The sequence below is a fragment of the Rutilus rutilus genome, assembly GCF_951802725.1.
Source record: "Rutilus rutilus genome assembly, chromosome: 7".
Lineage (NCBI taxonomy): Eukaryota > Metazoa > Chordata > Actinopteri > Cypriniformes > Leuciscidae > Rutilus > Rutilus rutilus.
In genome coordinates, this window is record NC_140221.1 from 35,235,888 (window position 1) to 35,262,892 (window position 27,005).

A 27,005-nucleotide genomic window follows, 5' to 3' on the forward strand; every position below is an offset into this window, starting at 1 on the left:
AGACCCGGGGAGATTGACGTTAATTGAAAATAAGAAAAACGCAAGAAGAGCCGAGCGCCGTTCATACGGCTCGACGGGGAAAAAGGGGGTATGCTGGACGGTGGGAACGATGAGATATGAGAATATTACAGTGCACGCTCGGATGCGATACCGGCTGAGCGATTCGGCAGGTGAGCCCAAAATGTTCTTATTTATGGCTGATCTGATGCGCGCCATCGGTTTTCAATATCAGCCAGCGGTGAGAAAGAACGATCCCGAGTAATAAGAGCAATTTTCCGATGCTGGTGAATAAAAAAAATATGGGTAGTTATGAAAAAGGCGTGAATTGGATTGTGTATGAGTGTATGTGGAACGCGTTTTGATTGAACAATGAACGGTCTAATGAATGCGCCGCATTGCTTGTGTTTGGGAAATGGCTACGATAAAAGGATGTGGGTTTTGTAAAGGAAATGTTTTCATTTTCTTTATTTCAATTGATTTGATATGATTTTAACGACATTTTCATTCTCATCTGCAGCATGAAAGCTTGCAATAGCAGGAGAGAGAGAGAGAGAGAGAGAGAGAGAGAGAGAGAGAGAGAGAGAGAGAGAGAGAGAGAGAGAGACGAATTGATAGAGAGAGGTAGAGAATTATCATTCGAATAACCTCAAAGCCGTGATTTGCTGCATCTGGGCTGTGGGGTCTCGTTAATCATAGTCATTAGATGGTCGTAAACAGTCGGCTTTGTAGTTCTACTCGTTGTCAGACTACATAAACTTATTCGCATCTGTTTGAAAACACCTCTGCCAGCACGTTATTTAGCTGTTCTCCAGGCCTGTCTGCGCGAGGGACACTCGGGGGTCGAGTTGTTCTCCGCGTGCAGGCTCAATACCCGCTGGTATATTAATCACGGGCGGCGCGTGACGCTGCGCGCGTGTGAATTAAAGCGCAGTTCGTCACCTGTTGGAAAGGTAACGGCAGCGCACGCGGGAGTGCCAGTCAGGAACCAGTGTCGCGACCGTCCGTGTGGATGAATCCAGGAAGCGAGGCCGGTACAGAGTCCAAGTTGTCATAGTGATTTTACCATCTGCTGGCTTGGTTTGCTTAAAGCTTTGCCAGCGCGCGCACGTGTGCGCGTGTGTGTCTAGGCGTTCTGTTGTATGTTTACGTTACAAAACACTGGCATTAGCCGATTCGAGGGAAGGGTCGTGACACCACAGCTCGTTTCACGAGCTACTTGTTATCAGATGTGCAGTGAATACGGAACCTCGCTAGAGTTTTCATAATGAATGCCCCCGCATAGTTTATTATCCGCGCGCCATCCCGCCACTGCACCGTTCAGTCGGAGCTACGGAGGAGGAGGAGGCGGAGGAGGAGGAGGGGGAGGGACAAGACTATTGGTATTCATCCCTCGTATGGTAGTCTCTTTCACCGTCCCCGACGTGAGTCCGGGGAACACACACATACTCCCCATTCCCCATTCCTAATGAATGCAGAAAAGAAGCAGTTTACCCTATCATTAAACCTGAATAGGCAATAGCACCAGTTTCATGTAAACAGAGCTGAATTCGTCAGTTCAATGAAAGCAGACTTTATCATTTCATTTTTCGCACAGTTATGTGGGTTAAATATCAAGGACCCCAATTTTGAAACACTTCTACCCTATCCAGCTGACCTGATTCAGGCGCGCGCCGTCCTCCCGCTATTGGAAAATGGGCACTGGAATAAACGGACTCCCAGTATTCTCTCGATGGGCCCCCACGATTCAGATTAACTGACCCACATTACAAGGGTGGAGGAATCCAGAGCTAAAAAATATTTACAGAAACGCGAGTAGGCTACGTTTATTATACTGATATTCTACAGGTAGCGAATCCCATCAGCACCATGGACAGCGACCGGAGTGAACAACAGTAAAAGATCCACAAAAGAGCCCGTGGGTACACTTAAGGGCTGGATGGCTTATTAAATTCAACATTTTAAAAGATGGAAATATTAGTTTAGGCTTATTTCTATAAGTCAGCAGAGGTTAAAAAAAGAAAGAATTTTGAGGTAAGCAGCTACATTATTTTAAGTTGACATTCTCGAAGATTAGTAAACAAAACTTAAATTTCGATTTTGTATTACACAAACAAGTTCATTATAGTTTAAATATTGACTAAGCTAACTCGCTCAGTTTGACTAAACATCATGTTAACTGCTAGCTAGCAAGTGGTTATGAAACAAGCTTGGAGACTATCTATATACACTTACATGTAATCACTTACACTAACACATCTCTCCCTAAATTAATCTTGTGCTACAACACACCAAACATGTATTCTCCTTTTACAGTCTGATGCAATAATGGGATTTAAAAATCAGTTCTTCAGTTTAATATAATATAGTTCAGTTCAGCTTAATATAATCAATTATTGAGTTCACATGACTTTTTTCTATTAAGTACAACGAACTTAGTAATATTTGATCTGTAATATTTAATTTCATTAAGTTAATTTCACTGTTCAGTTTTACAGGCATGATGGGAAATTCTCTTGCCATTGTGTAATTCATCAAGTTATAATTGATGGTTTTGATGCCTGAACTTGACCAGCGTATATTTCTGAAGGTCTGGTGTACCTTTAATCGAAATACTTTTCAGAGTTCAAGAGGTGCTGCATAATGGGAATGACCCAGTTAATTGCACACTGAATAACTGTAATTATTTGATCCTGTAGGTTGCTGTTTTAAGGCATAATAATGCTAGTGATGAGTCTGCATTGCAGTTGCTTTTGGTCAGGTTGAGATCAGTTTGTTTCTGTGTACATGGGATTTTTTTAATTTTGTGTTGTTTGCAGTTCTAAAGTTGAATTTACTGGAAAGGCAATTATATAAAATAGGTCATATACAGTAAGCACCTGCTCAACACACCAGTGTTTTACACCTCTGTGAACGAAAGTCGTTTCACGCCTCTAGAGTGCCAGGCATGTAGAAATCAGGTATTTTAGGTTCTGTACTGGAAGTTGTTAATTATTTTGCATTGCATAGTGTTTTGCTCATATAATGTTCCTGAAATAGAAATTGTAAGCCGTTTTATATAAATTTGGAATATCTTGATATTCACTTTTATTTCTGTAATGTCTATGAGATCAAAGCTCTGATACAGAATTTTTTGATAATTTACTTTTGTTTACATCTCTGGCTGTAAATGGTTGCAAATCAGTTTTTTACCCAGAAAGTGTGCATTTCTGTCAGAGCCTTAGGAAGGCTTACAGATTTGGTATTTGCATGATCTGTAAACAGTGCTTCTGGGGCAGTGAGTTATGAAATGGGGATTATTGAGCCTGATGTCACTTCTTTTTTTTTAACTGCTTAAAGTGTAACTTTGCCGTTTTTCAACCCACTTTTTATTGTTACAACGTCAGTATTATATGTAAATTGACAATATTTAGTCGTTCTCTGTGTTACCTGGACCGAGAAATTCATGTTTATTTGTCTGCAAATGTCTTGGCGACTTTTCATGAAAACGGCAGTTTCTTTGTTTTCCCCCCTCTGTTTGGCCTTAAACACTGTATTCGTAGTCATCCAGCCTTTTAGCCACTGCCTACAACGCACTGGATCCTTTACTGCAAACCGAAAGTAACTCACTCCCGCTAAACCTTTACTCTTCGAATTCTTGCACCCGGGAACAATACAAGTCAACACCATTATTACTAAAAGTTTGCTAAGAAGTATTTCCTACTTAAGCAAGGCGGTATTTGACTCTGGTCAAGCGTATCCATGGCAGACTGGTGGGAGTGGCCTGATGGCATCGTGCCCAGTGCATTATGGGTGTTGAAGTTTTCCTACCTATTTGGCAAAAGGAAAGACAGCAGCCTTTTTTCTCTTTTTTCTCTAGTCAGGTTTTTCTAAGAAAGGTTTTTCCTTTCTACTCCATAGGCAGCCAAGTTTTAAGGTGGGAATCACAGGGTACCTCACGATACGATACATGCCTCACAATACCGATAATATCACGAGACAGCAATTCTGCGATAATCAATATATTGCTAGACAATGATACATCACGATATCTGTCTAACTATGAAAACAAAATGCCTGTGAAAATGTTAAGTACGGGTTTTCCAGACTTTGGACTAAAACGTGGCTGAGGCATCTATTATTTTACTCACGCTGCTGTCTGCCATCCCCTTTATAAACCTCTTTTTCTTAGACTAGTTAACTTATGTTCACGTTTCCCTCATCCATGTGTTGAGCCATGAAGTAGCGATGCTGGGAGCAGGGCTTAGAGCGCCTTGTTCTATTAATTAAAATATCGATATTTGCCGCTACTCTATCAATTATTGTATCACACGAAGAAGGACAACAGTATATTGCCCTATCGGTATTTTGTCCCACCCCTAGTATCAACAGAAAAGTCTTGGTAAACTGGACAAAAAAGTATTCAATGTTGAAACTTTGGTGCTATTTTGAAGGTTCCTTGTGACAGATTAAAGGTCAATGCGTTAATGATTAATGACCCTGTGGCCATGTTTTACTTATCCCAGATAGTACAGCTCTCATCTCTTCTCATCAACTTCTAAATTAGTGGCCCATGAAAAAATGGACATAAAATGCTCCATGTATCTTCATACATGATATAACACACCACTGTCCAATACAACATGTCTTCAGCCAGAAAATAGCAATTTTTCCTCAATATAGACAGCATTTGATTTTTTTTTTTAGTCAGTAGTTGTTGATATGTGTCTGGACAAGAAGTGAACATGACACTCAACCAGACATGGCTGGATATTCATTTTAATTTTCTTGGTCAGTTATGTAAATTTTTTGTTTTGTTTAGCATTGTTGTTACATATTGATTCTATTGTCAGTGAATGTTTATAAGATCCTAGAAATTGAGCCGTCTTAACAATACAATGGTTCTTTGGTGCGTCAGTTTTACCCAGCCAGAATCGCAGTCATAGATCTTTAGCCAGATTTTTAAAAGGAAGGATGTAGCTGTGAACTCTTGTTTTGTGGTTAGTCCTCATCACCGCAGTGCAGGTTAATGAATGCTGTGGGCTTCGGCCTATAGGCTCTACATGCTGCCATCCCACAGCGTCATGCACGCACATTGATTTCAGATAAAGCAGCTGCTCTGCGTGTTTGTGGCTGAAGCGTTGCATATCGATCCACTCGCACAACATGCATTCTGAACACAAGCCAAGCCCTGCACTTTGAGACTTTAGCTCCTCCCCTCAGAACATAAGAGATCCACCTGCCATCCATGTCTGATCCCTCATGAGACTGAACCTACAGCGCTGGAGCTGCGCAAGGGTCCAGGGTTAAAGAGTTTATAATTGCCACTTAGTGCATGTGTAAATGTGATATGAACCAGAGATTGTGTGTGCATCTGCAATTGAGTGTTTCTGCTGGCTTTCTCTCTTTAAAGTACACCACTTGTATAACACTCACTATCATCTAAGGTTTTGGGGTCGATAAGATTTGTTAAAAATGTTTTTGAAAGAAGTTACATTTAAAATATGTAAAACATTTTTTTTTCTATCAAAGTATCAATCCAATTTAAAATAACTTTTCTATTTTAATATGTTTAAAGTGTAATTTGTTCCTATAATGGCATGAGCTAAATTTTCAGCAGCATTACATTACAGTCTTCTAATATGCGGATCTGGTGCTCAAGAAACATTTATAAATATTATTATTATTTTATCTTAATATTTTTTATCAGTTTCCGACTGATCATTTTTTCAGGATTTTTTGTTGAATAGAATCTTCAAAAGAATATCATTTATTTGAAATACAAATCTTTTGTAACAATAATGTCAATGTAACGCATCCTACATAGCTGAATTGAACAAAAAAAAAAACGTATTGACTCCAAACTATTGAACATCAGTGTATTCTACAAAGTTCTGTCATGAAACTCTAGATGGCGCATGCTGATGTCTTTAACTCAATCCACTTGCAAACATATTGCATCTATAGGCCACAGCTGATTGGTTCCTGCAGTATCAGTAGCCAATGTGCTTGCTGCTCAACCTTCAAATACTTGGTCAGCGTCTGCTGTAGCAGTTTACAGAAGCAGTGTGTCTTACTTGCTCACAGCAGCGTGTCGTGTATGAATTGGCAGTAGCATGTCTTGAACTTGCTCTGCAGAAGCAGCAGTGTAGCAGATCTACTGTATTCTGCCAAGACCAAACACATTAACATTGTCACATTCATTACCATGCCACACACTCCTAGAGCTGCCATGACAAAACTATTGTTTTTGCATTCCAAAGTTCATTTTAACTTCTTTTTACGCTTGAAAAGTGTTCTTTCTTTAAAATAAATGCCATATGGTTTGATATTTAGCTATCTAATGCTATGACATTCATGCATTTTAAGTTTGACATTAAGTGTGCCTTTTTGAGGCCACTGTAAGATGTGACAAACTGTATTTTCTGAGGGATTATTAATATGGTTCATGAGCGGTGTGATGAGAGGTTCTGTCTCTTACATCCTGTTTGTGTGTATTTCAGGTTTGTGCTGAAAGGATTTGCGTGCTGGAAAAATGAACAGCTTCACCTGCTGAAATCATCAACCAATATGGAGCATTTGGTGGCGCACACCTGGCTGCGGAGATTCTTCCTGAGTGTGTGGCGTTTGTTATTGAGTGCTAGAGTGTGATTGTGTCAAAGCGGAGAGTGTCATTAAGCTACAGACAGAGATTTTTTCAGTGTGAACGTGTGTGTGCTGTTAAGAGGGACCATGTGGCACACACAGTCAGCAACTTACCTGCCGCTTCCCCACCTGCTCTGCCGACCTCTGAACTTTGCTCTGTGTTGGCTGCTTGTGTGGTTGATGTGGTCAGTCTCCATGGCAACAGCACTGACCTACCAGCCCACAGTAAACACAGCACTTGGCAGACTAAGGGGGATGCGGGTTGCTGTGGCAACGGAGGGTCTGGGCCCTGTGGATCAGTATCTGGGTGTGCCGTACGCTTCCCCGCCTGTAGGAGAGAAGCGCTTCATGCCGCCCGATGCTCCGTCGGCCTGGTCCGTTGTACGGAACGCCACCCGCTTTCCTCCTGTCTGCCCACAGAACATTCGCAATGCAGTGCCCGACATCATGATGCCCGTCTGGGCCACCTACAACCTTGACACGGTCGCGACGTACCTGCAGGAGCAGAGTGAGGACTGTCTGTACCTGAATATATACGTACCCACAAAAAGTGGTGAGTACCTACAAACGCAAAATGCACACACACATTCCTTATTTCATATACAGAGCATCACTGGTTTTGATTCTAGGTTTTTGGTTTCAACAATTTTTACATTTTTTATTATTTTATTGTAATATTCCTTGAAGAGAATCAGTTAATTCAGATGGTTCATGTAACTGAACAGAAATAATCAGCCTTTTAAGTTCCTGTGCTGCATTTTAGATCTTATTTTTATTGCAGACTATTTATTAAAAAGCTGCATTTAAACAAACATAGGATGCATTCTATTTTTATTATTGTATTCAATGTACATTTTTCTGTTTAAGTTTAAGTTTTTTTTTTTTTTTTTTTTAAACCCTTTTTGCATGAAATAAAAATGATAACAATTAAATAATCATATATATGCATATATAAAATATACTGCCTGTTTTAATGTGTTTAGCTCATTTTTGTTTGTAACTTTTGTTAAAAAATTATACCCTGTTCAAATGTTTGGGGTCGGTAACAAAAAAAAATTGAAAGGCTCTAACGCTCACAAATGTTGCATTTATCTGACCAAAAATACAGTAAAATTTGTAATATTGTGAAATATTATTCAGATAATAATATTTTAAAATGTATTTTATTCCTGTGATAGCAAAGCTGAATTTTCAGCATCATTACTCCAGTGTTCAGTGTCACATGATAATCCTTAAGAAATCATTCTAATAGGCGGATTTGCTGATGTTGAAAACAGTTGTGCTGTTTTTGTGAAAACCGTGATATAATTTTTGTGTTTGTTCTGAATTTTTTATACAAATTTAAAAGAGCAGCATTTATTTGAAAAAAAAAAAATATATATATATATATATATATATATATTTCATTACAATGTAAATGTCTTAACTGTCACTTATGATCAATTGAATTCATCCTTACTAAATAAAAGTATTAATATCCTTTAAAAATATTTGATCGGTATAGCTTGACTGTAGTTTAACTACTGTAGATAAAGAGTAGCTTGAAGCCTTGTAAGCTACAGTTTCAAAGCTTCCCCAACACTGCAACACACATAATGCACCGAGATAGAATTTTTATTGTAATCTTGGATGTCAAAAAGAAAAAGAAAATATTCCACTTCAGCTCTGTTATGTTAGCTTAAAAGCACTACAATCCTCCACGGATCATCTTAGTTCCTGTCTTCCTCAGCCTTTCTAAGCTACATCAGAAACTTCTCTGATATCCAGTTCAGTGCCTATGGCCAGAATCCACTCTGTGCTTTCCTTGCAGTCTTTAAGTCCACTGGAGTGAACGTTTAGAGCACTGTTTTGGCCTCATTTGGAGGAAATAGCAGATTTCTCCTGGTGAAATGTTGAAAGCTTTATTATTGCAGGGTTCGGGAAAGTGAACCCCTGTTTGGTTTCACACAGTAATTTAGAGAGGAGTCCACTGAGCTTTTATACATTCTCCACTTACACACGTACACAGAACCCGCAACTCACACAAACACGTTTCTCTGCGGTCTAGTTTCTATCTGCTCTTCCTATTTATCATCTCTTTCTCTCTCTCTCTAGGTACAAAGAGAACAGGCGACATGTCAGCTGACACAGAGCGTTCAGAGGATGATGGTATGTCCCGTTTTCATCATTCTTTCAGTTGAATCAATTTTTTATGTTTTTTCCCTATTTATTTTTATCCCATCGTGGTTAATGCAGGAGAGAATAATCTGGATGATATTTACACAATGTTGCATCATTTTCAGGATGATTTTATAAGGTGGTCCAGTGTGTTTGGCCCGTGTTTTGCTGTGGCTTTGGGTGGTTATAGATATCATATTTTCGACCACTTCTACATGTGCAATTATTTTACACTGTTTCTATAGTATTTCAATAGTATATTTCATTTTGCCACTTTCAGTAATACAACAGTAATTCAAACCAATCATTTACAAATGCATCTAATGAATAGACATTATTCACTTGCCTACCGTTATTTGTGAACACTGCATTTGGAGTCAACACTTCACCATAAAATGCCTATATTCATTATAATAAATGAAACTCAAAGAAATTGAGTAATTTAAAGGAAGTCTCTGAGGCAGATCTTGGCTGCTTACATTGTTATTTTAGTCACTTTAGTCACAAGATCTCTGTGGAAATTTTGAGCAGCTGTGAAAAACACTTCAGAACACAGAGAGTCTCATGTTTTTTTGTGCACTTCTCTTTGTGTGTGTGTGTGTGTGTGTGTGCAGGTCTGAGGGATTCTCGAGATGACCCCCGTCCTGTGATGTTGTTTATACACGGTGGCTCGTACATGGAGGGTACGGGGAACATCATGGACGGTAGTGTGCTGGCCAGCTACGGCAATGTCATCGTCATAACCCTCAACTACAGGGTGGGAATATTAGGTATGTACCATATGGGAAAAGGATTTTAAGCTTTGAAATTTGGTCAAATCTGTATTTAATAAGTGGCCAAACTAATAATAATATTAATAACTAATAATGAATATTAACAAAAACATGTTCATGTTTTTTTAAGGCAAGATCAACATGCACAAGATAAAATTCCAAATTAAACATGTCAGCCATTAAAAAAGCATCCAAGTCTTTAGAAGATCTCAGTAATGTTTTATAAATGCTTTGGGGAGCAGATCTGTCCATTACAGCCTCATTCAGAGAAAGTGCTGTTAGTGTGCTTCTTTTCTAAAGAGCTCTGATTTTGTTAAATCTCAGCGAGAAAAGCATCAAAACAACGCACATTTCCTACTCAGATGTTATCAGACAGAATATTACCTACAATGAAAGAAAGAGAAGAGAGTTAGAGTGCAGAATGCACCCATCTTTAGGAATGAAGAATGCTCTGATAAGACAGCACAGCTGAACCCTATAAAACAGCAGTCATCTCTGAAAGCAAACAGGCATCATCGCCTTACATTTACCATCACTGATAACCTGTCGGCTGCAATAAAACCTCTGAATGAAAGAAATGTACTCAAAAGAGTACTCCGTCACTATCTCAAAGACTGTGTCTTTAATCCAGACTTTACAACAGTTACAGTACAACAGATAGTGACCAGTTAGATAAACTTATCAAAGCTCTTTTGTACATCTTGGACAAAGATGTCCTAAATATCACTGGTAAGGCTGTATGCAGCTCCTAAAGAACACAGCCAATCCCAATGGCTTGCACCAACCCCAACTGGGGGGTCTTGATTTAGCTGCTTAGCATGACCCAGTTAGCCCCTGCTAGTAGATGTCATAACTACACAACCTGATTGTTTTTTTTGTTTTTTTAAAGCAAAGGATAGCTAGAGTAAAGCTGAACAACTGCCAATGAATGAATGAGAATCTTATGGATGGCTTTCTTTATGTCCAGTACACATTGTACAATTTTGGGCTGCCCCAGACAAAAGATGACCAATCGTGGCGATTTATGTGGTCGTGGCTCCTAAACGGTGGTCCTACGTCGTACAGTGAGAAAGGATCAAAGACGTCTTGATAGCCTGCGATAATTTTATGACAGTGTCCAAAATTTAACATGATCATCTCACAGTGAGTGTGTTTGCTACTAAGACCCACGTCTACTGCCTAGCCCAAAGAAATCAACATGAAATGGCGTATTGATCAACGCGACTAACTTAAAACTACTTACCTCAAGCTCCATTTGCAAAATTGGCAAGTTGGCCTCTTTTCCCTAGCCATGACCGTCCATTTTCTCCTCTTTCGCTTCCTCCTTTTTTTTAGCGCACATAAAAACCACAATTGCCAAAGTGCGGTTCATCTTGCTCTATTTGTTTACCAATAGCTCATGCTGATGACCTTTTATTCTTCCATACTAACTTGCGTCATTGCCTATGATTCAATAGGTGTCATCATCGTACAGTCTACGTTCATGTCGTACCCAAGTTTATTAGATCCATGTCGTACAGTGTGATTTGTAATGACCTTATAGGATTGCTGAAATCGCACAGTCAGTAGCAGGCATTTGGTATAGACCTCCTTGGTGGAGACCTGCAGCTTTTTTCATAACGTTTCCGTTTCCATTTCCAGGTTGTGCAGCAATATTCAGGGTTTAAGGATTTATTTTATGCATGATTACAAAAAATGATAATGATAATCTCAGTGAGACATCTGTTTCTGTTTCTCTAAGCTTCAGTAAATTCGTCCTGTTTTCAGTTGCCAAAAAACACAAAAACAAAACAAAAAGATTTCACTCTCAGGATCATTGATGAATAGTCAAAAAATATTGTTTTTCAAATCTTTCTGTCCTCTCTCTTTATTTCTGTACCAGGGTTTTTAAGCACGGGTGACCAGGCCGCTAAAGGGAATTATGGTCTCTTGGATCAGATTCAGGCTCTCCGCTGGATCAATAAGAATATTGGATATTTCGGTGGTGATCCAGGCCGCGTGACCGTATTTGGCTCAGGAATCGGAGCATCCTGTGTCAGTTTGCTCACTCTTTCACACCATTCTGAAGGTCAGAGATCAGACACCTCAAATAATATTAATGTTTAATGCAACATATAAATGGTAACACTTTAGTTTAGGGGCCAATTCTCACTATTAACTAGTTGCTTATAAAGCACATATTAATTCCTTATTCTGCATGACCATATTCTACATCCCTTAATCCTACCCAACACCTAAACTTAACAACTACCTTCCTAACTATTAATATGCAGTAATTAGGAGTTTATTGAGGCAAAGGTCGTAGCTAATAGTTAGTTATTTGTGAGAATTGGACCCTAAACTAAAGTGTGACCATATAAACATATAATGTCACAGATGCTATGAAATTCTCCTCGCTACTGTTCCAAATGTTTATATATTCAGATCAACATCATTCATGAACATACGTTGAAACAGAGGGACCTGACAGTGAGTACGCTTTGATAAAAACAATATCAAAATACTATTAAATTATAATAATAATACATACATTTAAATATCAATGAATTGTTTGGAAAACAGAGATAATGGACAAAAATATGTCCTTTTAAAATCTCCTCATTGGAATCCTGGTAATAAAGTCATTTTCTATAATTATGCTTATTTAATGATACCCTCTGTAAGGCCTTATGGTAATCAGTTAAAGGTGTGTATTACCTAGTACATAGTGTATTTCTGCAGTCCGTAACTGCTGAGACAGCTGCCTCTGCAACCATGACCACTGTCACATTCGAGTTTCCGTTACCACGGTAATCTCTGCTGTAACCATGGTAACTTGTCTCCTGCCTCATCAGCCTTATCCCTCTGTTGTGGGCCTCAAGTGTGTGTAGGTGTGTCTGTCACTGCAAGGCGTGTGTGCAAAGAGTGTTTTACAGAGATCAGAGTGAATCGCACACGCCTGCAGGGATATTGATCCTACATCATCGTTTTGCTTCGGTGTACAGTACTGATAACTCCTCTTCTTTTTCATCTCTTTCTCTCACTGTTTTGTATTCTCCCTCCCTCTTTTTGTCAGTTTTTGAAAATTTGACGCCGATCCCCCTATTTCATAGCCTAATGATAGTTTACGCATGCATTTGCTGATACATATAGTTTAGCAAACCCTGATTTTGTACATACTGTATAATTTTACAGCTCTTTTCTCACCGAATGCATTTACAGCCAGAATAAAACCCAGCTTCACTTCTAGGTGGTTGTGTATTTTAGGACACCACACCTCCACCAAAACTGGTATCTGTTTCCTAGAAATCCTGCTTTCTTACGGAAAACCACATCTCTGTTTTTGTCTAAATTGACTGTCACTAACAATTTTTGCAGTTATTGCTCCGGAAGAAAGCGTCCTTTTTTTTGTGGGGACCGCAGAACAGGTCCATCCCCGTTGAGCAGACATTATTTTTCAGTGTGTATAGAGTGAGGTGGCAGACTGCACCGCTACTGTTGCTATATCATTTATGGAGATGTTCAAAACGATTGGACTTAAGCTACATCCCGTTCTCTCCACCCTCCATACGTTTAACTGTGGTTTCTACGGTTTTGTTGCTTCTCTGAAATACACTGATACTAAGTCATTAAGACTTAAGCTCTCTTTAAATTATTCTGACTGTTCCAGACCGAGTGAAATATGCAGTATGACTTCAAACAATCAAAAATCAATTTTACTGTTCACTAGAAAGTCTCTGCTACAGAAGAGGATAAAGGATAAAAAGGATTAAATCTGCATGTAGATTCCGTTTCATTTTGCATGCCAGAGCGCTGGATTGAGTAAAATAATATTTTCTACATGACAGCGATAGAGGAAATTTCAGGAAAAAAAGCTCTTCTTCTTTTTATTTATTTATTTCATTTTTTGGTTTATTATCTGATGTGAGCATTTTGTGACACTTATTCATTCATCCACTCTATCAAACAAGAGTCTAATTTCTTTGATTTTTTTTATACTCCCGTACTATGCTAACATAAGTTGCAGTACCATCTAAAGCAGGGGTTTTTAAACTAGGATACCAAAGATTAGATATTATAATTTTTATTTATTTTATTTTTTTAGCACAGTTTAAGGTTTATGCACATGAAATTATTCTAATAGTGAGTAGAAAAAGATATACTGTCTTACTTAATACTAACACAATAACTGTGACACAATAAAGGCTTAAAAAAATATATACTATATAATAAATAAATTAAATTATTTCTTTTTAAGAACAGCATGTTATCACACCTAATTTTTTTAATGCAGTACAAATGGGTCTTTATACTCTACATCATATTTATAGTCATTTGCTAAATGAAAAAGGAAAACCCCTGATCTAAGACTTTTTTATTCAGCTTGATACGTTATTAAGTCATACCTGTCAACATTTGGTTTTCAAAATCCGGGAGATTTGTGCGGGGAGGGGGGTCTGTTGGAGAATAGCAAGAGGTAGGCTCATGCTGTTATACTGCACGTGTTAAGTGTATTATTTACATTGCAATACCCATAAATGAAAACATAACTTAATTTATTAATATTTCTTAATATTTTTTATAAAGTAATTTTATTCCAACAAAACATCCAATATTCCAATTCCAATAAACTTATTTTATTTAAATTATTTTATAAATAATTATTAAATTATTTTATTCCAATAAACATGTTGTTTATTCCAACAACACTGCACTGCAGTTTTTAACACTGGTACAAACACATATAACACTGGGTAAGATGCACGTAAATTGTTGCATCCAGCATTGTTGAAATTTACAACTGTACTTCGGTTTCTTCGCCTGCCATGTCTATCGGCTCGCTTTCGGGTTAAACTTTCCGCGACTGTGCAGCTGGGTTATAGGTTGCCAGGTTGAGGTGACAAACGGGTTGAAATTGTATATGGTGTGTGGATTGTGTGAATATAATGCATTTAATACAAGATCTGGCAACTGGTCAACATTAGACAAACATATTGGTCCGATTATTCATAAAGGAGTTTGGGCCATGCAAATTATAGGAGTTTCCCGGGAGAAATAACAAACCGGGAGGGGTCTGGGAGATTGGGCTAAAAAATGGGAGTGTTGACAGGTATGTATTAAGTGTACACTGGAAGCTTCAATACCAGGGTTTATTCCTTGTGTGTGCAAGCACACTTGGCAATATAGCTCTTTCTGATTCTGATAATAACTGATTTGAGCTTCAATCCCCGAAATTCAGGAAGATTCAGCTCCCATCTGGTGGGTGATTGGCATGTTTTACACCAAGCAGAGTATCCCAGTAGGATGTAGCTGTTGAAGTAGTTTCTCTTCACTGTTTCCTTGTAGAGTAATTTGCATGAGTCAGAAATGCATGTGCTAATTATGGAAGGCTTGTCTTGGTTGAAATGATGTGGTAGAATTGATTAGAACAGAAATGTTTTAGTCACCTGATCAAGGTTGGTGAAACTTGTTTACACGACTTTCGTACAGTGAAAGTCATGGCACAAGCTCATCACAGCAACAGTCCTGCTGGAGGAATCAGGGGTTAAAAGTGTTTTGCTGAAGGCCACAATAGTGATGACTCATGGCTCGTGCTTTGCAGAGAACATCTGATGATATTTGACTGTCATGATATTGTATTCTAGGCCTATCAAGTTTGGGATTAGTGTCTCTATAGACATGTTCGCTGTCCGATATCTGTAATCGCTGTCTCAGAGGAGATAGTTGAATGTGAAATATTAAATGATAAAAAAAAGCCCACCCCCGACTAGATGGGAGTTAGCCAACTAATATTATATTATCTAACTGATTACAAAACTGTGAGTGCAGTTGAATATGAAGCATCAAACTTAAGAAACAGACAGATGGAACATATGACAGAAACTGTATGTGGTCAGGAGAAAATGGCACCATAAAAGCAAAAATGACCCTGAAGATCAATTGCCCCTTAATAAAAAAGTTAATTTCTAGCAATGGACCAAGCAGATTATTTGGCACATGTACGAAGAAATAACATGTCCAGCATGTACTGATACTGTATAAAAGCATCTCATTTAATAATTGAGAGTGGATAAAAAAAATATATAGTAATGTGGTTGAAGGATGTGAGGATACACAGAGTAAGCCCAGGATGTGGATGGACCCGTCTTTCATGACAGATGAAAGACACTGCAACTCTGCCCTTTGAGGATACTAATATAATTACTGATCTGGAATATTGGCATGGCATTTACGGTTTTATTTTCTTCTGACATTCCCTGTTCTCTCTTCAGGTTTGTTCCACAGAGCAATCATTCAGAGCGGCTCAGCGCTGTCCAGTTGGTCAGTGAACTATCAGCCTGTGAAATACACACGTCTCCTCGCAGAGCGTGTCGGCTGTAATGTCCTTGACACACAGGTAAGATGATTGTTTTAATTTGATTGCTGATGGATGATTGTTGAGTAATTAAGGAGGGGGTGACAATGCAGTTGTGAAATTTGATTGGTTGCCAGTGTAATCATTTATTTGTAACTTTATTTTAGTGTCTACATTTTAATGACTAGCAATTTTTAGCAGTTGTGGAGGTGAGGAGGCAGATATAATGGTTGTGTTCTTTATGCAGGACCTGGTCCTCTGCATGCAGAAGCGTAGCTACAAGGAACTGGTGGAGCAGGAAATTCAGCCAGCGCGCTTCCACGTGGCCTTTGGCCCGGTCATTGATGGTGACCTCATCCCGGATGACCCCGAAGTGCTCATGGAGCAGGGGGAGTTCCTTAACTATGACATCATGTTGGGCGTTAACCAGGGCGAGGGCTTCCGCTTCGTAGAGGGTGTGGTGGAACCAGAAGAGGGCGGAGTTTCTGGCTCGGATTTTGACTTCACAGTATCTGATTTTGTGGACGGTCTCTACGGTTATCCAGAAGGGAAGGACACTCTCAGAGAGACCATAAAGTTTATGTACACTGACTGGGCCGATCGAGACAATCCCGAGACCCGCCGCAAAACCCTCGTGGCCATGTTTACGGATCACCAGTGGGTGGAGCCAGCTGTGGTGACGGCCGACCTGCATGCACGTTACGGTTCTCCGACCTTCTTCTATGCATTCTACCATCACTGCCAGAGCCCTATGAAGCCTCCATGGGCGGACTCGGCACACGGTGATGAGCTCCCCTATGTGTTCGGCATTCCGCTTATTGGTCCCACTGAACTCTTTCCCTGCAACTTCTCCCGAAATGATATCATGCTGAGTGCCGTCGTTATGACCTACTGGACCAACTTTGCAAAGACCGGGTAAAACAGAACCCTCTCTAAAATAGCACAAGCAACCAATCAAAGAAATATGCACAATTAAGCAACACAAAGTGAAATATTATCATTGACAATACAACCACCACAAAAAGAGTCAAAGAATTTTTTTTTTTTTTTTTTTGCAAATATTATTTATACATGCCACTCTGTAATCAATTATGCAATCATTAAACAAAAATTTATTTTGTTCACAGTCCAGTGCGTGAAAAAATCCAGTAAAAAGGCATTATAAAATAGTATTTACACCATAGCACATTGCCACAATGCCACAATACTTCCATCTTTCCCAGCCACCAGGGAATGGTAAAACAAGTGTGACTGGTAAACATGTAAACAGTCCCTGTGACCTTGAAGTAGGTCACAGGGAGCATAGCTAGAAACTGTGGGAGGAGCAATGCTATAAGTAAATTACAATGTAAAACAGGGCATCAGCATTTAAATCAATGAAACAGTGCCTTCTGGTGGAAAGAAAGTGGCATTAAAACAATGCACCTGTAGATACATACTGTACACATACTGATCAGCTCACAACAGGGATAGTTTCATATGTTGTTATTCACAATTTGTTTGTGTTGATAAATCTTGTATATGTTTGATATGCATTTCAAATAATAGCCTACATATTTATTCACTAAATACTGATTACTGATACTAATATTTTGAGTCTTGTCACCACCAGTGGAAACAGTAATATTGTGAAATATTATTACAGTTTTAAATAACTTTATTGATTTGCAGCTCAAAAAATATTTCTTATTATTATCTATGTTAAAAACAGTAGTGCTGCTTAATATTTTTGTAGAAATCTTTTGTAAAATTATGTCTGTCACCTTTGCTCTATTTAATGCACCATTTGTTCTAAGTTTGCTGTTACAGTTTGATGTAAATTTTCAGAAATTATTGAATATTACTGAATATGGCATGATAAAATATAAATTAATTTTAAAATGTACTAAAACAATTTAAAAAATGTATAATATTTATATAGTTTATATAGGTCAGATGTAATTAATGAACTGTATTTTTGTGTATCTGTTTGTTTAGGGATCCGAACAAGCCAGTTCCTCAGGACACGAAGTTCATCCACACGAAGGCAAACCGTTTTGAAGAAGTGACATGGGCCAAGTACGGTCCTCACGACCAGCTGTATCTGCATATTGGGCTGAAGCCTCGTGTTCGGGATCATTATCGAGCTACTAAAGTGGCCTTCTGGAAGCACCTGGTACCTCACCTGTACAACCTGCATGACATGTTCCACTACACGTCCACCACCACGCGGGTTCCACCTCTTCTGACCACACACAGCTCTCACAGTGCTACGCCGCGGTCAGGCAACAAGGCTCGTACCCCTGGTAAACAGCCCCCCCAGTCCACAGCACGCAGTGGACCGCTGGTCATTGCCAATCCGCGCGATTACTCCACGGAGCTGAGTGTCACGATCGCTGTGGGAGCGTCGCTCCTCTTCCTCAACGTCCTGGCCTTTGCTGCGCTCTACTACCGCAAGGACAAACGCAGTCGGCAGGACACGCCCCCTCAGTCCGCACCTCAGCGCCAGACCCCGCCCAATGACCTCAGCTACACACCCACCTCCATCTCTGGGGGTAACCCAGAGGAGGGGTCACTGTGCGACCCCCTACGTTTGACCCCGGCGTCATCTCCACGGGATTACGCCCTCACACTCCGCCGCTCACCTGATGACATTCCACTCATGACGCCCAGTTCTGTCGCCATGACTCCAAATAGCGGCACTATGACACCCAACACAGTTAGCTTGACACCCAATAGTGTTACCATGACGCCCAACACCATTACCATGTCACCTAATTCTTTGATGGGGTATCCCAGCATGCACCCTTACAACACCTTCACACACGGATACAACTCCACCAGCCTGCCCCACCCACACTCAACAACACGTGTATAACATGCAACAGAAACTCCACACGGCAACACACAACACTCACATCCCACAAATCCTTACAACACAATCACAGCAACTGATTACTGTAAAACCAGATCAATCCGGTGCAAACTGTTTAGCAGTATTCAAAAGTACAATAGCAGGTGAAACTAATAATAACATGAGCACAATCACTTCTGATTTAGGGCACTAATGAAACAGAAACATCAGAAACAATCATATAAACCAGAAGGAAACGAACAATATAAGCCAGAAGGAAGTGTCACTGTCTGCAGCACACTAGTACGGCTCAGTATGAACGCACCGCGTCACGTCTGACCTATGTGTATACAGACAATATTCACGTTATATGAGCAGTTAAGAAACTTCTCTGTGGAATAAGAAAGAACGAGCAGATTACCTGGAGGGTGAGCTGTAGTACCTCTGCTGCCTCTAGGTGGTGCTGCAAGACTCTAAAAACCCTGCAGGTGGTTTGATCCGCAAGAACAGTAGGGGGCGCTGGAGTCCCATCAGTGGTTCACCATTATGAACCAAGCAAGCACTTATTCTAAGATATGTAATAATAATAACCTGTAATAACAAACATATTAATGGCTATTGTACAGTATAACATATATTAACGTCAATGTACAGACAGCTTTTTTGAATGTGTCAGAAAAAAATTATTTCTAATCGTTTTTAAGATCAGATTATATCCATAGCAAAGAAGGTCATTTGAAGCCCAGAATGATTTTAAATCCTAAACATTTTTTTCTTTCTTTGTAATCGCAAAAAATTTACTATTTTATACCACCTCTCTCTCTCTCTCTATGAACGGGTGAATTGTGATGGCTATTTTACTTTTGGTATAATCGATTCATTTAGTTGTAGGTTACATGAACACATAACGTCGAGTATTTTAAGGAACACGGCGTGTGAAGATTATTCGTGAGTGAGAGAGAGCGGGTGTGTAATTTTCAAGTTAAGCATCATTAGATAATTTGTGTCTTGCTAAATGTTATCATTTTGTGAAAATGCTTTTCAATCATCTTAAATCTGTATTGTATCTGAGTTTGTTTGATATGTTTTGTGAAAATGTTCGAACTCAATTTGAAAGCATTGAGTTTCTTCAGTATTTATCAGTGATATGACATCACTCATACAGTAATATGACATCACTCACGCTGTGATATGACATACAGGCTTTTGCTGAGAACTTAACATGTTAATCTTTCCCGTGAAACATGAATGTGGTGATTTGCACTGAACACTGGGCTTCTCTGATGAAGGACGTTCTAAAATATCATGTTTACTACGGAGCTGCACAGAGTTTGCACAGGGGTACAATCGTGTAGTCATGGTGTCATATCCTGCCAGATGGTTAGATTCTCTATGCTAACCACCCCTGCCATGATTTTTGTGCCAAATTTGCGATAGTTTCCTTGGTAACCAGCAGAACGTTTGTCTGTTAACGTGTTTATGTGAAAGTTCAACAGCTTTATAAAAGAATTTGCAGTATTTACCACCATTTGAGTTCATCTGGACTTTGAAGAGGAAAGACAATGGCATTTGGATGCATGTGTTGGAAACAGCAGTGTGTCTCTCCTGGATGAGGGTGACCTGATGTGCAGCTGCTCAGGTCTGTCGATTCAACGGCTTGCAGAAGTCTGTTCTTTTATACTCTGTACATTTCTGCCTCAAATTTGCAGTAAATATTGAGTTTGCCTAAAATCCCTGCTCCTTGTTTATCAAGATTGATTTGGAGTCTGAAGACTGAAGTTTTTGATCTCAAGAGAAATCTGTGGCGCATATAAGCCTTTTACAGCGCATTCAGGGCACATTCTTTCTGTCAGAACTGAACCTGAGAAAACCTTAGAGCTACAGGAAAATATTAACTAAGTCTACAACAAAATATTTGTATTGGAAATATTTCACACAAAATTAAAAAATCTATTATTAGCCTATCTACTTAGCCTACCACTTGGGCAGCGCTTTTCCATACGACTGTGCAATATAGGCCTTTATTCAGCAAGTCTATGGGCCAGTGGCATAAACAGTCACAACAAGTTGCCGTTTTTTACAATCGCTATAGGACACATTTCTCAATACTTAGGTATTTTTTTCCACACAGTTCTCCTAACCAACTTTTAACATGGCACAGCTCAGTTAATTTCACATTCAAAATTCACTAATACTACCAAAACACTTCATCTATGTCTCAAATCAATTAACTATTCCATAACACAATAGCAAAGGTTTTCAACCAACAAACACTTTGTCACTAATAAAACACTGACCTAAAAAACACTAACAACCTTGCTTTTGTAAAAAATATGCAGTAGTATTTTACATATTCCATGTTTACATTACAAAATTATTCCTAAGTTTTCCCCTTTTGTATAGATGGTAATGAAATTGAAAGACTAACGCTTTGTGTAGGTGTTCAGCTACATCAAATTGTTTTGATAGTATTTAAGTTTAAAGATTCAGAATATATATGGTGTAGAAATGTAACAAATTTATGTCTTATTCGTTTAGGTTTTGAACTTAAGTTTAATAGTTTTGAAGAGTTGTTGAGTAATGCTTTGTTGTGTCTGAGTGAGAAAATAATTTATGTAACTTGAAAGATGTAGTCATTGAAAGCATTTTGTGCCAAAGCAATGTTAAATGATCTACAGTTTAGCCAACATAGACTGATGTTATGATCACTGTGTGAAGAGTTTTGAAAAAGTGCCTTAAGTATTGAGAAATGTGTCCTAGCGATCGTAAAAAACTGTAAGACTGTGTCTTAAGAACTAACTAGCAGTAAGCCAAGGGAAAATCCGACTTACTTTTTTGATACAAATTTGTACATTTTATGTAAAAAAAAAAAGTTATGAACAAAAAAAAAAAAGTAAGACTAGTCAAAGCAATTTATGCAACCGGCCCAAGGTTTGGCTATTATAAGGTAAAAAAAAAAAAAAAAAACATTGCAGTGGTCCTTGCATAAATTAGCCAAGCAATGTTTTGCTATAGGCTAAATCTTCTGATATGAGCAGGTTTTTGTGAAAGTTAGCAGTTTAGGTAATATCAACACTTGCCTATAAAACCATCGCCTATTTGAGGTTTCCTCACTAATATGATAACACTTTGTAAATTACACCTGTGTAATAACCTGGGTTTTTGACAGATTCTTTTAATGGAGCGCACAAAATCACAAAATTTCTTTCAAATCACACATAAGTCCCAATGCTTACAAGTGTGTGTGTGTGTGTGTGTGTGTGTGTGTGTGTGTGTGTGTGTGTGTGTTACTAAAAGAGAGAATTGTCTGTTCCTAATTCGGACAGCTGTAGTATTCTATTGAATGGTCTTTTGTCCCAAACTGACTCAGTCACACCACCCTCAGTTTGCTTAAAAATTTGTCTGTGTGTGTACAAACTTAACCATATTTTGGAAACAAATTTGTACCTAGAAGTGAGTTAAATCTGACCATAACCTTTTTTGGGGGGCATCCTCATTTGTAAAAAAAAAAATTAATTAAAATAAAATCAATACCTGCGGAAATGCAGAAAGTTAAGCAAATGTGTTTGTGTGTGTGTGTACATGGATGTTTATGTAGAACTTGCGAAGAGGCCAAACGTAAGAGACACTAGCGTTTGTGCATGAGTGTTTTGGCCCATTTGTTCATCTTTATCATGCATGCGCATGAGAACATTTAGGATTCATTGCACTGACACACACACAATCACACTTACTCTTTATTTATCATGGCAGTGAAAGAGGGCGCTGCATCTTTAAGATCTCCCCCAGTGTGTGAGTGTGTTTGTTTGTGAGAGAGAGAGCAAAGGGGTTTGTTTATTGTTCCAGGGACAAAAGCGTGAGTGAGAATCATAAAAGCATCGAGAGATTAAACTACACGGCACATCAGAGAGACAGAGCGCGATACGCACACACATACTCACATGGGTAAGTCTACCTGAACTCACCTGAACCCATTTTTAACCACGGCTATGATTTTCATCATTTTTCTCATATTTACTGGCAGAATTTGAATTGATCGTTCCGTCTGTGATTTGCATGTGATATTAGTTGTTTAGATAAATGCATAGAAGTGTTTTAATGATCCTTTTTGTATGTAGTGTGTAAGATTAAGATGGCTTCTGATTGGTCAGAAGAAGCTTAGAAGCATCACTCCTGTACTTATGGAGGGGGAATACAGTATTAAATGGATTCTGATTCATTAGAAAGGTTGTTTTGATTGATTAACCAGCTGGCTCTGCTTTTGATTGGCAAAGACAGTTACTACGACGCCTCAGAGGTGTGGGTGAGACGACCAGTAACCTCAGGAGACTCCAGCCAGAGGTCACATAAGGTCTTTAGGTCAAATATTCTCTTCTCTGTGGGCGAATCCTGTATGGCCCAGTGCCAGTCTAAAAATAGGCATGAAGGATTAACATGTATGCGTTGTATTATTATTATTATTATTTTTGCAGTGCCTGACAGCAGATTAGATGGACAAGAGCTTATCAGCCTTCTGCAGAATCACATTTTCAGTTTGAACTGTTATAGCAAATGTGTCATTTTCTGCTCAAAACTAGGGATAGTTCTTCCAAACTTCTTGTTCTTTCTTCTCCAAAACACAAAGGAACACTGGTGTCCAAACAACATTGGACCCCAACGACTTTTCTTTGCATGGACAAAAAGTAAAGCACTGAATTTCAAAGTATGTTCTTTTGTGTTCCACAGAAGAAATAAGGTATACAGGTTTGGATTGACATGAGGGTGAGAGAATTATGACCGAATGTTAATTTTGGGGTAAACTATCCCATTTAAGTTAATTTAAGACCCAAACGCATTTCAACATTCTCAGACAGAGGGTGTGATGAATTAGTGTCTTCTGTATAGTAATCATTATTGTGAGAGATTATTGTGAGAGGCATTTTTGACGCTTGTTGAGAAGATAAGCTAAAAAAAAAACAGTCTAAAAAGAGTGTAAAAGGCTGGGTGACCTGCCATGATCCCAATTGTAACCCTAGTGGTGTCAGTATGTGTCTGTCTGTGCCGCTATGGGTTGAAATGCAATGACGCACTCCACTGCTGAGGCCTGTGAGTGTGTGTGTGTGTGTTTGTTCACAATGATACGTTTTGTTGTTAAAACAAAAGCCATTATGACTGTCACAAGTGCTTCTTTTACTGACCACAAAACCTCAAACACACATGCCCCCCAAATCTCACCCTGACACCAGGCTACTCAGGCAAGAGAGAAAGAGAGAGGGAGGGAGGGAAAGAAGGAGAGAAAGAAGTGAGGGAGGGAGGGAGAGGAGCAGCTTAAGCGATGCGTTTTTTTTCTTCCTTGAGGTGGACAGTGGAGTGTATCTGAAGAAAGAAAGAGAAATTAGAGCAAGAGAGGACAGAAATCTCTGTGGAGTGAGTGGACAAGCGTCTTCACGGCTCTCTCCTGGTGTGGGTTCGGCTCAGCAGTGTCCATGTTTCCAGTGAAACAGCCGTGGTTGTGTAAAGCGCTAGGTGACCCGAGGCGCATCATCTTCTCTCACACGCTGGGGACTGCAGAACTTCATAGCTGAGCCTTCTGCCGCTTATTGTTTGGCTTCTTTTGGTTAAGTTGCTTTATTATTGATATAGTTGTTTTGCCTGTTAAATGTTTTGGTGCATATAGCGCATATTCATCTTTTTTTGTTACTTTCATGTTTTTGTAATTTGGGTTTCTTTTTGTGGTTCGAGATTTCGAGCAGGGCTTTTTGATCGCCTGCATTTTGGCTTGTTCATTTGTGATTCCATGATACACTGACTGTTTAAAAGTGTGTGCGTGTGTCAGTCAGACATTGTGTGTGTGTTTGTGTATGTGTGTGCATGTTTTTGTTTGTCCTTGACTTACTGTAGGCCAACTAACTCTTAAAAGCACATTAGCGGTGTTTGAATTAAGTGTGCATGCTCATTTATAGGTCAGCGGTGAGCTTTCTAGATGATCATGAGTGCGCTTGTGCACTGTTAGAATAGAGTGTGTGTGTAAATGTGTGTGTGTATTGTGTGTGCTGCATGTGCAGTGTGTGTGTTGATATATCACTCACCTACAGGTTGCTATGATTGCTGCATCCGCTGCCTGGGCGCCGTGCCCTACACCAGCCTGCTGGCCACCCTGCTCTGCTACACCGGTGTGGCACTCTTCTGTGGGGGAGGGCATGAGGCGCTCACTCACACACACACATTCATAGAGCTCTACTTCGCAAGGGACGTCCAGGATTTCATTGTGCTGGCAGACTTGTGAGTGATTGTCTTTCTCTTTCTTTTTGTGATTGTGGGTCTGTTTATGATTGTTTGTGTCATTGTTCCATATTTTTGTGTTTCAGTATAAAATATTTCCAGTATGTGATCTACGGTCTGGCCTCCTTCTTTTTCCTCTATGGATTGTTGCTGTTGGCTGAAGGTTTTTACACCACCAGTGCAGTAAAGCAGACGTTCGGAGAATTCAGGAGCACCCAGTTCGGGCGCGGCCTCAGCCTGACTGTGAGTGTGTGTGTGTTTGTGTGCGTGCGTGCGCGCGCGTGTGCGTGAGATGCTTTTTGAAATTTTCCCTTTGCATCTTTCTTAATAATGAAATATTAGGATATGGAAAAGAAATAAAAAAGAATGCATATATATATTACATTTTATATAACATAAATTATTAATAATATTTTATACCCATAGGAATTTCTGTATTTAGTGTTCTTTGTTCAGTTATGCTCTTTCAGCTTAAATTACATTTTGAAAATGTGATATCTATAAAATGATTTGCAAAACTACTTATCCTATTATCACAAATGAATGGAGAAGTCATGGAGAATCTTAGGTCAGAAAGTGTGGGAACACTAAAATACACACCAGCTAGATCACTATTTCATCCAACTGCAGCTTGATTGTTGTATCCAAACTCCCTGATAACCTATGAGCAGTTGATTTAGTCTGATTTAGTCTTTTTATTTTGTTTGTATCTGGACTGTTTAAACACTGTTTAGGCGCTATATCAAGATTTACTTGCATGCTTGTCTCTCTCGTCCAGCTGATTATCCTGACATACATTCTCGCTGTGATCTGGCTGGTTGTCTTTGGCTTCACTGCCGTTCCCGTGCTCTTCTTCATTAATATGAAAAACTCCTGTCACAAAGTCAACATTCTGTCGGAAACCACCTTGTTCAACCAGCAATCAAGGGTCTGCATGGACCCACGCATGTATGGTACGTCTGCGCCCGTGTGTGTGTGTGAATCTGTGTGCGTTCATGATCATGATGTCTGTTTTTTCTATGTAGGGTTTCTTCCCTGGAATGCTGTGCCTGGGATTGTTTGTGGAAATACACTCGCCAACATCTGCAAAACACAAGAGGTTAGATGGTTATAGCCCTGGACGCACACACATACTCAGAGTTTCAAGAGATCATATCACTTATATCCCTTTTCATGTTTCCAGTTCCACATGACCTATGACCTTTACATCTGTGCATTTGCTGGAGCAGGAATCACCCTTCTTGCCCTGGTTAGTGATCTCATATTTTACACACGTGAAATTCAGTCATTGATATTTACTGTGGAAGATGTTTTGTGCGAGGTCATAGTGGTTAACTGGTTCCTATTTCAGGGGCCTCCTTGCTTTGCATTCTGGAAAGCATCCATTATTAATTGGTAAATCCACCTCAGAAATCTTTATGACAATGATTGGTCAATTTTGGCAGTTACTGAGAACAGAAACAGGTCATTTACACATATTTTGATGATTATATTTACACATTTATTTATGTCTATTGACAAACTTCCATTGCCATTGAATTTGGACTGGATTCTTTGAGGTCGGAGTGCAGAGCTGTCAAACAGCATGAAGTTCATAACGGAAGGACAGCAAGGGAATGTTTAGTTTACAATCATTAACTGACCTCTCTGCTACTGACAGATCCCCAGCGTCTCTACTCCCTTTCCTGTGTATTTGGCAGCAGTTATTTCTCTAGTTATTTCCAGATATAACTATCGGGACAGCCCTCTGTCCTGCTCAGGGTCACAGTGAGATTGGTGCAAACATGTAATAATAATGTAATAAGTAGAAAATTGCAGTTTCAATGGCCCCCAAAAGTATTTAGACACTAAATTCTCCATTAGATATGTGCCTAAAATATATACAAAAGAATTACTGCATTAACAAACGTTCACAACCTTTTCAAAGAATCAAGTCCTGAATTTATCTTGAGCAAGGAACTTAAACCCCAGTTGCTCCAAAGTGATTGTTCCTCTAAAATATTAGTACTGTACTCTGCTACGGACT

The 27,005-nt window shown here is 39.2% G+C and overlaps 2 protein-coding genes across 5 annotated transcripts in view; both read left to right on the forward strand.

Moving 5' to 3' along the window:
- Positions 1-20,151, forward strand: nlgn3b (neuroligin 3b). The gene is made up of 8 exons (XM_084414190.1): positions 1-170; positions 6,480-7,174; positions 8,716-8,769; positions 9,393-9,548; positions 11,434-11,619; positions 15,803-15,927; positions 16,133-16,800; positions 17,863-20,151. The coding sequence occupies exons 2-8, from the start codon at positions 6,709-6,711 to the stop codon at positions 18,740-18,742; spliced, it is 2,535 nt and encodes an 844-aa protein (XP_084270316.1). The 5' UTR covers positions 1-170; positions 6,480-6,708; the 3' UTR covers positions 18,743-20,151.
- The window catches only part of plp1b (proteolipid protein 1b), a 7,935-nt gene continuing 1,067 nt past the window's right edge, over positions 20,138-27,005 (forward strand). Inside the window, exons 1-7 of one of the 4 annotated variants that reach the window (XM_084414206.1) lie at positions 20,138-20,357; positions 22,565-22,663; positions 24,793-24,979; positions 25,066-25,222; positions 25,758-25,932; positions 26,005-26,078; positions 26,163-26,228. In XM_084414206.1, coding sequence (XP_084270332.1) covers positions 22,660-22,663; positions 24,793-24,979; positions 25,066-25,222; positions 25,758-25,932; positions 26,005-26,078; positions 26,163-26,228 — 663 coding nt within the window. In that variant the 5' untranslated portion in view covers positions 20,138-20,357; positions 22,565-22,659. Of the gene's footprint in view, positions 20,358-22,540; positions 22,664-23,976; positions 24,224-24,584; positions 24,980-25,065; positions 25,223-25,757; positions 25,933-26,004; positions 26,079-26,162; positions 26,229-27,005 lie in introns of those variants that run through there. The other 3 variants (XM_084414205.1, XM_084414204.1, XM_084414203.1) reach the window with 3 other exon arrangements.